This window comes from Micropterus dolomieu, linkage group LG22 (assembly GCF_021292245.1).
Source record: "Micropterus dolomieu isolate WLL.071019.BEF.003 ecotype Adirondacks linkage group LG22, ASM2129224v1, whole genome shotgun sequence".
Classification (NCBI taxonomy): domain Eukaryota; kingdom Metazoa; phylum Chordata; class Actinopteri; order Centrarchiformes; family Centrarchidae; genus Micropterus; species Micropterus dolomieu.
The window spans coordinates 30,255,829-30,268,225 of record NC_060171.1 but is presented as its reverse complement, the minus strand read 5'-3'; the positions used below and the strand labels follow the sequence as shown (position 1 = coordinate 30,268,225).

General features: G+C 40.3%; 1 protein-coding gene across 1 annotated transcript in view; it reads right to left on the bottom strand.

Moving 5' to 3' along the window:
* LOC123961301 (dynein regulatory complex subunit 4-like) overlaps positions 1-1,718 on the bottom strand; it is a 12,168-nt gene extending 10,450 nt beyond the window's left edge. The window contains exons 1-3 of the mRNA XM_046036568.1: positions 1,692-1,718; positions 1,520-1,547; positions 1,054-1,110 (exon numbers count right to left, since the gene is read on the bottom strand). Coding sequence (XP_045892524.1) covers positions 1,054-1,068 — 15 coding nt within the window. The 5' untranslated portion in view covers positions 1,069-1,110; positions 1,520-1,547; positions 1,692-1,718. The remainder of the gene's footprint in view (positions 1-1,053; positions 1,111-1,519; positions 1,548-1,691) is intronic.
* Positions 1,719-12,397: the final 10,679 nt, after the last annotated feature.

Genomic DNA, 12,397 nt, shown 5'->3' with positions numbered 1-12,397 from the left:
GGCAGCATCATGCTGTGGGGGTGTTTTTCAGCTGCAGGGACAGGACGACTGGTTGCAATCGAGGGAAAGATGAATGCGGCCAAGTACAGGGATATCCTGGACGAAAACCTTTTCCAGAGTGCGCTGGACCTCAGACTGGGCCGAAGGTTTACCTTCCAACAAGACAATGACCCTAAGCGCACCGCTAAAATAACGAAGGAGTGTCTTCACAACAACTCCGTGGCTGTTCTTGAATGGCCCAGCCAGAGCCCTGACTTAAACCCAATTGAGCATCTCTGGAGAGACCTGAAAATGGCTGTCCACCAACGTTTACCATCCAACCTGACAGAACTGGAGAGGATCTGCAAGGAGGAATGGCAGAGGATACCCAAATCCAGATGTGAAAAACTTGTTGCATCTTTCCCAAAACGACTCATGGCTGTATTAGATCAAATGGGTGCTTCTACTAAATACTGAGCAAAGGGTCTGAATACTTATGACCATGTGATATTTCAGTTTTTCTTTTTTAATAAATTTGCAAAAATTTCTGTTTTTTTCTGTCAAGATGGGGTGCTGAGTGTACATTACTGAGAAATAAAATGAACTTTTTTGATTTTTGGAAAATGGCTGCAATGAAACAAAGAGTGAAAAATTTAAAGGGGTCTGAATACTTTCCGTACCCACTGTAAAAAGGTTTTTTCCGGCTTTATTGTTGAAACACCTATTACCATTGACAGAAATATAGTCATTGGAAAAGGAAGCCAGGGTTTTAGATTAACCGGACCAGGTACCGCAGCAGGTGCAGTGATAATCCAGAGGAGAGGAAAGAGAGCTCAGATAGGAGCCATCCTGGCCTAGCTTGGACCTAAGGCTGCCTTTTTATATACAGTCCATGGTAAGGACTGAGCTTTAGCTAGCCTACCTTTCATTGAAAATATTTGGCACAGCTGACATTTTAAGCAGCTTCAGCACTTTCTTTCAAGTGTGAGTTTAAATACTTTCATTGTATACATACAAACTGACAATCTAACTGCAAAGAAATTTCAAAGGCTTTCAGTGATACTTGGCTCTAACCTCATCCATATTCATTTCACCTGCTGAAGACCCGTCCACTGCAGGCGTCTTGTTTGGCTGGACAAAAAATTAAAAATTAACACACATGAAACCCCTTCACATTAGCTAAGCTAGTTTCCCAACAGTTCGCTAGTTTTTGGTTGATGCTAAGCTATGCTAATTGTATGTATGTACAGTATGCTAACTGTAACGTTACTACTCCACAGCATTATTGAAATACACAGATTAAAAAACAAGTTTGCTCACCAATGTGAAATTTCGCTGTCACATCATTACTCCTTTATATTATACTCCTTTAACTGCCACTCTTATACAGTATTTTACATTGAAATAATAAACACTTCACATCAGTAACTTAAGTGTAAGCAAACATTTATAATTTCTTCAGAAAATGTACCCTTTTCTAGCTAGCTAGCTTTGTTAGCTATCAACAATTAGCTATAACCCCAGCCTCTTTGCTTCTCACGTTTGTCTTTGGTGTTAGTCTTAGATGGCTGGACAGAAAATAAATAAAGAATTACATGATTAAAACCAACAAACAAAGCTGATTTCTGGATGATGCTTAGTTAGCTAACGTTATACCTGCCATGCTATATCACAATATTGTGATAAACTGATTAACAAACAAGTTCACTCACCATTGTGAGATACTGATCAGACAAATGTTGGCAGTTAAAATGCAAATTTAAATAACACATTGAGGTCTGGTTTTAGCAAGATGCACTGTCATGGCAACCATGTCACATGATCTTCTTCAGTGATTTTTGTTCTGTTGTTCTGTTGTTCTCTGGCAAAATGAGAGGAGGTGGATTCTGTGTTTTCCATCGATGATGCTTGGTGCTCAAACACAGTCGAGATGGACTCTTTCCCAAATGTCGGACTTTTTATTGTGAAGACGAAAACCATTTTACATCTTGTTGCTGCTGTTTACAATCTCCCCAGGTGCAAATTCAAGAAATGCACTGTGGAATGTTCAGCGAAATAAAGTCGAAATTTCAGAGTTCCCAGTCAGACATTTCAACTGCAACGCCCCTTTAAGTCAGATTTCCAACTTGGAAAGTCAGGAGAACCTCACAAACCCCAATTTCAAAATCCAAAATGGCAGTTCCGAGCATCAGCAGAGTGAAAGCTGTAGTTTATCCAACGTGTCTTTACTTGCGTTTCATTAATCATCGTACATCGTTGTACACACAGTAGGCCTACTTTCCAACTAACATGTGTGGATGTAAGGTACGGCTACAGTGTTTATGTGCAAAATACCACGTATAACTAGGCTATAACTGGAATTGCTAACAATTGCTAGAAGCATCCGTCTTGGTTTTCTGACTTAAAATCTGTTGTGTACTGCAACACAGTCAACTCGGGTGTGACATCATTCCCAGCTCTGAATTACAATTTCCAAGGCAAATTTTTATTAGACCTGTCCGGACCACTGGTTTCAGTGCACCTATAGCAACCAGTGGTCTGGGACCAGTGGTCCTTGGTAGCGACCTTTAGCGCCCCTATTGTGGTAGCAACCTGTGTATTCCATACCACTATCTTCAGCACCCTTAGCAGTAGCAACCAATGGTGTGTGACCAGTGGTCTGCAGAAAAAAGATTCATCTGCATCCTGCAAGCCTGCAGGTTATGCACCTTCAAGGTGCTTAGAGGTGTACCCTCCAAGGGCATTCAGGCGTTCATCTGTTTCTCATCTATTTTAAATAGTAAGGAAGCTAAATTTAACTTTAAAGATGATGTTCAGTGTGATAAAATGCTAAATAATTAGTGTTAATTAATTAATGTAGTGTACACAATGAATTTATGTACAATTTGTCAATGTCAGTATTGGCAATATTTAAAATGAATTGACAATCATGCCGTTTCTGTTGTCAAAATAACGCAGACAAACTCAGAAGGGTAATTAGACAAAGTATAATGTAAATGGCTGTCAATGAGGTTAATGTAACCAGCTAGATTCAGAGAACATCCATCCATCCATCCATCCATCGTACAGGGTCGCGGGGGGCTGGAGCCAATCCCAGCTTACATTGGGCGAAAGGCGGGGTACAGGTCGTCAGTCCATCACAGGGCCACACATAGACAAACAACAACTAACACTTACATCCACACCTAAGGACAATTTTGGAGACACCAATTGACCTAGCCTGAATGTCTTTGGATGGTGGGAGGAAGCTGGAGCACCCGGAGAGAACCCACACGGACAACATGCAAACTCCATACAGAAAGGCCACTTCTGTTGTATAAAATAGTCACATCCTGTGTCTTGCTGGTTCCAGCACTTAACTGAAGCTACAACAACTTGATAATGGTGTAATTTGCATAGGTACAAACAAATTCCAGGTGACTTAGCTTAGGAAAAGTATTCCGACTGATGCTCCTACACTATTAGATTTCAATTTGTGATGTTCAGGGAACACGTGAATGTTAATAGTATAGTGAAATATTCAAAACCAGGGTGCCATAATTTAATGGCTGTGTGGCATATGGGGTATTTACCCACTCACTTGTAGCTATGTGCTATGTTATATGTTATACATACCCTTTATTGTGCATCTTTCTGAATTTAATATAAAAGGCACAAGAGCAACTGTGGGCCTGCGCTGTGTTCTTCGGTTTGAAGTTACACCAGAGAATATCAGTAAAGCCACTTTTCCTTTATTCTTTCAGAATAAAACCACTCTCCCTAATATGTTCATCCCGTCCATGTGTGATTTGTGGGTGCAACAGCTGCAACATTCAACAGATCAACATTCAACACATCAAAGAGACAGATTAAATATTTTGTGCATCATTCTATACACAATTCCCTGTAATTTATATAATCAGGACATATTTGGGAACGTCTTTAGTAATATTGAACCCACTATGGTAGAGTGGAAGAGGTTACTCAGAAAGTGCCTCCAGCCACATAAAAACAGTCAATGCTGCAAGATCATTTTCACAGAAAAATTATTCCAGATCACCACCCTATACAAAACACCACAACCATTCATGTGTAAAAAGCAGGAGAAGACATACATTTTATGTCCTTCTATACCTACCTGAAAACTTATTCCAGCTCACCACACCTAATGACAAAACACCACAACGGTTCATGTGTAAAATGTAGGTTCAGATTTTTATTTTATGTGAAATTATCTGGTAGTGTTTTCCCATTTAGCAGTGGTAGATCCACAGAAAGGAATTTACCACCACAACAAATTTAATGTGAAATTGAAATAAAATAATTTTAATCGTAATAATTATTCTATTACGATTAAAATCATTTTAGCACTAGAACCTTGACTCGAATCCTACCTTAGGCCGAAACATACAGGTAGGCCTACAAACCCAAACCTTTTCTATATATTCCGGTGCATTCTTAGATGCGGAACCTCTGTTTAAGTGTCACTCACAGGTATGATTATGAAGTCTGTCATCATCATGAACACTAAGTTTTGCTTATATTTTAGATAACATGTCTGATTAGAGTTTGCTTCCTGAATGATTTGGTATGCTTTGAAACTGGAGCAGCATACACAGGTTCTGCCAACCTGACCCACAGCATGTATAGCTAAATCACAGTAAATTCTGTCACTGCATTACCACAATGCTTGCAGAAGTAGAAATATGACTTAAGTCTGGCTTTGACGGTGAATTAGTTAATTTAGTGCGGTTAATCGTTGCAATGTAAGAAGTGGCAAGCCAGCAGTGCACCTATAGCTTACCGTTGTGCTGTGAGTGAGTGACCTTCACCTATAGCGTAGAGAGGTTTTGCCTCTAAAAGGATGGGAGGAGGGCCACAGGAACGAGGCAAAACGTGTCCAGCCAGCAGAAGTGCTTCCTTCAGAAAAGATTCTTTTCTCACTATCCTCCAAAAACATGTGCACTTGAGAGCCAGTATACAGATTGCAGGGTCGCCACACGGATGAAGATCAAGCACAAAATTTACTCAGGCAGCTGTGAACATGAGTCAAACTGCTCATACATATTTTAGTTTTAAGGCAATGTTCAAAATCACAACTGTATACTACTAGTAGAGAATTTGTACATTTTAAAAAATAACCCTGCATAAGTGGGTATGGGCAATGGATGGATGGACCTTCCCTACTATCTGTTGGACGAAGCTGGAAGCAAATAAAAAAAAGTGTATTAATTTTACCCAACATTTCATCAAAAACATCAAAAACTAGTTACAACACTTTCCAAAAGAGTCAGGTTCTCTGAGGTGTTATAGACCTTGAACTTGTTAATAGAACAGCTAAGAAGAACTATGAAGATAAATAGCAAACTGGCGATGAAGATTTGATCAACTTTAACTATAGATATTGTGTCCCTATCCCCAGGCAATACTACTGGTTGATAGGCAGGTTGTATTTGTACTAAGGCAGGCAACTTAGGTGTCAGCATTAGTGCCATGTGATCAGGCAGGTTCAGGTTAAGGACACAAAGGCAGAAGAGGTATTTTCTCTCTGAACAAACTTAGAGCAGTGTCCAAATTCAACAAACAAAAAGAACAAAGGTAATCTGCAGGGCAGCAAAATACAAAGTCCATAAATAGAGAATAATCCAGGAGGTCAGGCCATAAATAAATAACAATTCTAAAGGTGGCAGTTCAAACAGGCAGGCAGGCAGGCAAGCAGACCAGCAAGGACAAAACAGAAATGATGAACATTTATACACTGGCTAACGAGGAGGGTGGGAGCTCAAACAGGTCAGCACACAGACACAGGCAAGCAAAGTGATTGACTGGACGGTCAACAGAATAATGAAGAATATACCTAAATAATCATAAACACAAGCAGACACAGACCATAACCATATATACAACCAAACAGGCTGAGGTGATGAACTAAGACAGGACACACAGGCAGAATTAAAATAACCAGGACAAGCACACTGAACCAAAACCTTAGAAACACAGACCAAACATCTCAAAATAAAACAAGGAAACAGACAAAGATCAGAAAACAGAGAACACAGAGCAGAGCAGGTCAAACCGTGACATTAGGAAGTCCTTACCCTCTTCTGTGTCCAGAAGAATGGGGTACTTACAAGCTTTGTATGACCTTATTTATGTGAAATTCGATAAAATAATTCACAATCAAATGCAGTTACGATCATATATATTGAACAAATACTGAATTAAAGGTTAAACATTTCTTAAATAAAACTGTTCATGTATTCTTATATTTATGAAATGCAGTTAAGACAATAAGGCACATTAATTACAAATGTAAAGAGTTAACCCCACAAGCAAAACAAAAAAAGACAAAAAAAGACTGGAACTTTTTAAAATATGTACAGTATGTGGAAGTACCAATTGTATATAGTCAAAATAAAAAAACTACCAATTCACCCATTTAAAACCAAACAAAACCAAAACCAAAGCTGTGCATTCCTCAAGATTTTATAAATAAAAAATGTTTTAATTAGCATCTATCCAAAGCCACTTAAAATTACTATATGTGTGTGTGTGAGTTCACACACCTCTGGAGCAACTGGGAATTTTTTATTTATTTATTTATTTTTAATCTGTCCTGCCCGGCAGCCTGGTATGAGTATGAGGAGCTGGATACCATATTGTGCCAGACAGATTTTACTTACAGATTAGCGGGCTTGGGGCGGAGAGAAAAACAAACAACAAACAAAGACACAAAAAAAACAACAAACACACAAACAAACAAAAACAAAGAGACAACCAGCAAACAGCAGCAATAAACAGCTGACATAGGAAGAAAACCAGAAAAAAATCAGGCAACATAAATAAACAACACAGCACCACCATGAGAATTGAAATAATAACAATTTGCCTAATTTAAATAAGTAACTGAATGAAAAACATCAAGAATAATTCTACCAGGGAGAACCTTTGTGTGTGTGTCTATATGTGAGACTGTATGTGTCTGAGTGCCTGTGGGTGAGTGTGTATGTGTGTGTATATGTTTGTGTACATAAGCCTGTTACGGAATGTAGCCTAGTTCGTAGTGAGAGTGAGATGCCACAACCGCGCCATACCGACTCCAGCAACAGGCAGGCATGACCCCCAGTAGCCAATAGGGGTGGGAGAGAAGTCGACTCCCAGTGAATGAAGACAATTTTGTAATTATCCTTATGACTCTGCATTATTTTACTTGCTGTGTAGGCCTACCAACCAATCCACTCTTTTTTACCTGTTAAAATACCTTTAAATGGCCAATACAACTCATAAAATGCAGTATCTCACTTGCCAGAAAATGATTGAAACCTTTATTGACTGAAAGGTTATTTCTGCCCTGAAATTGATTTCATTCAGAAGAGTTATATTTGACAGATTATAGCTCACCTGGTACTTTTTACTTCTTAAAATACCTTTAAATGGCCAATACAACCCATAAAATGCAATAGGCTATATACTTGCCAGAAAGTGATTGAAGAGACTGGGCAATACAGCTCCAGCAGAGGGCAATCACTTTTCGGCGGACGATCACTTTTCGGCACGACACCTGGCACCCCACCACCGCGGAACGGGCAACCAAACCGCCAAAATGCCACGCAATCATCAACATCAGCGCACAAGTGACGACCCCAACCCGCAAGGAGCACAGTGACACCCACCGCCAGGCAGTATGGCAAGCCATTAGTGCCAAAAAACATCACTCTTGTAGCACAGCACGCCCTCCGGCCGCCATACAACGCCAGCCAAAACAGAATGAGGAAAAATCAACTAGCCCAGTTGTATGTCACTGCCAACCCACCCAGCTGTCGAGGGCCAAGAACCCCAGGCACACGCCCAGAATAAACCCAGAGCACAGCTCCGCCCCACACACATCCTGCACATCTGGACAACTAACTACCTCAGTCTCCAGAGGATTCCGACAACCGTCCGACAGAGAGACTGGAGCACGGATCTGAGGTCAATGAGGCAAATCAGGGACGCAAACTAGTCCCCCCAAGCTAACCAGGAAATGCCTCCCCTGGACTCCACTGCACAAACTAACATCCAGCAGCCCCCCAGAGACCCTGTACAGAAAAAAAACAATGCATCGGCAATCGCCCCACAATACCATCGCAGCCCTCTGAACCACAACCAGACCGAACCGCGCCACGCCCAGAGAACCCACCCCCAGTAGCCAGGGCACCCTGTGACTCCCCAAAGCGCAAAGGACCCCAGACCACATGTTCTGGGGAGAGCTGCACCCCGCCCCAAGGGAGAACAGCTGAGAGCCGTGCCGGGGAGCGATAACGCGGGAAAACCAGGGCCGACAGTCCACCAGCCGTGCTGGTTTCACATTTCAAATTCACTTTTATTTATATAGCGCCAATTCACAACAACAGTTATCGCATTGCACTTTTCATATAGAGCAGGTCTAGACTGTACTCTGTGATATTATTTCCACAGACTCAACTATAAAATAATAATTGTAGCAGCGGGTGGTGAGCAGGAACATGAAGGCAGCAGGTGACTCGCAACCACAGATCCAGACCCCACAGCTCCAGAGCCAGAAACACCTGTAGAAAGAGACATGAAGAGAGAGTCGAGGGACAAGAAAGCACAAGACTACAGGAAAGGGAAGAAGTTGAGTTAGTAACATGCATTAATAGAACGTGGTTGCATATAGATGGAGAATTCATGTTTCACAGATTCACGTGGTTCCTTTCTGTGTAATGAAATTAGAACAGCAGCCAACCTAAACGAAACAGCGCTGCCATAAAATCTATTCTATCTACCTGTACGAAGCTTACAATGCTCAGTTTTTGACGATATTCAGGCTGAGATGTGTTAATAATAATAATAATGTGTTGTGTTGTCTGAAGATATTAAATATAGAAATGTCAAAATACATCATTTAGCTGACGCTTTTTTCCAAAGCAACTAGGGGTTTAGAGTCTTGCTCAGGGACAAATTGTTGCGTCACAGTGGGGAAATGAACCCGGGTCTACCACACCAAAACCATGCGTCTTATCGACTGGAGTGGGCTTTAAAAACGTTGCATAATGTCTTCTGTGGCCCTGGGGTAGTTTTCAAGTCTGAGAAGATCATGATGATGTCATTGGAAATTTCTGGGTTTTGGACATTTAAAAAAATAAAGGTGTCATAAGGGTAAAGGTAATACGCTCAGCAGGCTATTTAGGACTGTTTGTTATTAAAAGGACCATGGTTCCTACTCAGTTGTTTCATGTAGGCCCAAATGATGATTACGTCTGTGTTTCTGTTTGGAAAATTCATGATCTCATCATCTTCCCTCAGTGGTGCAAGCAGCGTCCCATACTGATCCTTTAAAACACATTGGCAGAATGTGTTAATCATAGCCCAATTATTAAATAGTGACTAAAGTCAAGATGCAAAGTGCAATAGCATATCTGAAACAGGTGTTTAGTAGGGTGCTGCATCCTGAGGTAAAATGGTACAAAAATGTTTAGGGCACAGACTTTGCACTCAAGAAACGTTTGAGTCTCCCCTACCGTAATAAAACCTAACACAAATTCATTGGCACTTTTTTTCTGGGCACCCAGCTCACAGGAACTCATTTTCATGAGCAGCTGCTACATTTAGTGCAAGTTGTTTTTAGCATCCATTTCACAGGTAGAGCATGACTCTTCAAATGTTTTCACTCAGAGTTTACACTTTTTTTGTTCGGTAGTTAATTAATAAGTTCATCATTTTTGTGGCACTATAAACCGGAAAACTTTAATTTTTAATGGGTAAACTGTCTAACTTCCGGTCTAGTTTTGGCTAACAGGGGCTAGCTTGATGCAGCTTCTAGCAGGTAGTTAAACAGCTTGCGTGTTTGGTGTAATTATGGTGACAATGACAGGAACAGACTGGTCGTAACAGCCCCGCTAATTACCCTACCTCTGAAAAACTAAACGGACACGTGAGACAAGACAACTCACTTCTGTATTTCTTTCCTCTCAAATCTACACGAAGCTCGCTGCATCATTAAAGGACCAGAAATGAAGGCAGGCAGTGACGGCAGCGCGGCTCTGCTGAAAGATGTGTTTTGGCAGATCTGAGTTCAGCAGGAGGCAGGCGGCCCCTGGTGGGAGCTGAGAGGACAGAGTCACACTGCACAATCTCAAAAGTAGGATGACAGCCACACCGGGGAAACTCGCTCATCATTAGACATGTCCCCATTGTGCCCAATTTACTGTAAAAGGCATAATGGTGAAATCATTATTTTGCTGCTGGAACACCATCCAGGACCTAACATTTGTAAACAGCGTCATCAAAATGCATTAGCCTAAACCTGCACAGAGGGAGGCTTATGAGGAGTTTATCTGAATGGCTTGTTTGCATAAATGTCAAATTACAAAACAAAAAAATGTTACCACTGACCACGTTCGCCAATTGCACATATTTTAATTTGGGGGAGAGAAATAACCACTAGTCATATTTATTTCAAGTTTGAACAGATAGCCTAGTTAAACAGATAATGAACAGAGCAAGAAACAGCCCAGGCTAGAAGTTTTCCACTGAGAGTAAATCACCATTTTATGACACCCAGTTCAGCAGCCTATAAAATAAAATTGCTCGTTTTATAGTTTTTCTCAATAGGCTGGTTCCAGTGGGCAGGCAAGGCATTTAAGAGACAGACAGGCTGGTGTTAACATTAGAAATGACACAGGAAAATGAAATGCAGAAAATGGCGGCACTTGAATGAAAAGCTAAGTGTTCACTGGTAAAGACTGGAAATGTTTTCCCAGTAGGTCTACATGTAAAAAGCAAATGTCTTACCCCAGTTGAGCTCGGTTTCTCTATCAGTTTAAGAAGTCGTTTTATTGTGTGTTGGCTACAAAGAAGAAGATGCTTAAGCGCCAAAGATGGTCGGGTCAGCTCTCATTTTGACTTGATATAGCAGATAACAACCATGGATAACAGATCAAACAAATGGATCAGTACCATGTAATAATGCAAAATGTTCATTGTTTTAGATCTTTTCATGTTATTCCCGACACACTTTTCTTGTTATAACAGTAGACGGGCCTACATTTAATCTTGTTATAACATAAAACATTTCACATTATAATGTGACTTCTATTGTAATGATGTTATAACAAGAAACTTTTATAACTTGTTTCTAACATGAAATGTCTCACATTATAACAATATAAGTTTGCAGAAGGGCTGGTACAAGAAAGAGTGTCTGCAGGCAACAGTGAAACATGGTGGAGGTTCCTTGCAAGTTTTCGGATGACTTTCTGCAATTATGATAACATTGGTATGTTAATGCAATGCTGACTTCTGTATTTGACTAAAGCTGCATTAAATTAGTAAACTTTGATAGATTTATTATGCTCACGACAATGAGCACTGTGCTCATTGTCTTGTCTTTGATGTTCAATTCTACCATCTTTTAGTAGAATATTAACTTATTTTTAACTCAACGCAAAGCCCCAGCAACTTGTTTCAATAAGGAAGAGCAAGCTGTATGAAGCCTAAGAGGCGAAACTCAGGGCATAGCACTCTCGGCACGACTCACTGCTGCTCCTTCAGCTCATTGCTTCGAGCGTGCAGTAATAACTGAAGGCATCCCAGATGAGGCTATTCAGCAGTGTTTAGCCACTCTGATCTCTGGACTATGGCGGCTGGACAGTAACAGGGCAATGTTCAAGAAGACTTCGAATAACAACCTGAAACAATTAAAAAAGGACAAAAACAGAATTCTATATCACACACTTGACCAGTTGGGTTAAAGGGGTTGCCAACTTTGCAATGTTATTGTATTTTTCACAAAGAGAATTATAACTTCATGGTTCATGTCTTTGGGTACCCTTAAAGGCAAACATTGAAAGGTTACATATTGTACACTAAATGACAGGCAGCCTCATTTAGTTAAACAGCTACTATAAAGAGAAAAACCTTATTAATAAATGTTTAAAACGATTGATATCAAAATATTGACAGCAATAGAACACGCTTGTCTGTTGAACCATTGACCACTACTCCTGCATGCCATGTGTGCTTGTTGATTCCTAATCAGACAGTAACACCTGTATTTTAAGTATATCAACAAAGACAACGATGACTGAAGCAAAAAGATTTTTTTTTAATTCAAAGTTAATCTTGACATAGTACACCATCAATTCATAATTTGACACTTACCAATAAGAGTCACCAAGAAGGAACCCGCTTTTTGTGACAAAGTACATAGGGCTTGGTCACATTGAAACTCACTGAGAACTAGGGGGTGGGAACGACCGCAAACTGTTAAGACACACATGAATACATCCAAACATAATCATTTTCCCAGTCCTCATATTGTTGTATATTGCACAGTGCAGTTGCTACATGTCAAACTAGTGTAGCAAAAAAAAGAATCAAGGAAATACAATAAAATAATAAAGCCACACATGTCTACACATATTTAGAACAGTAACAG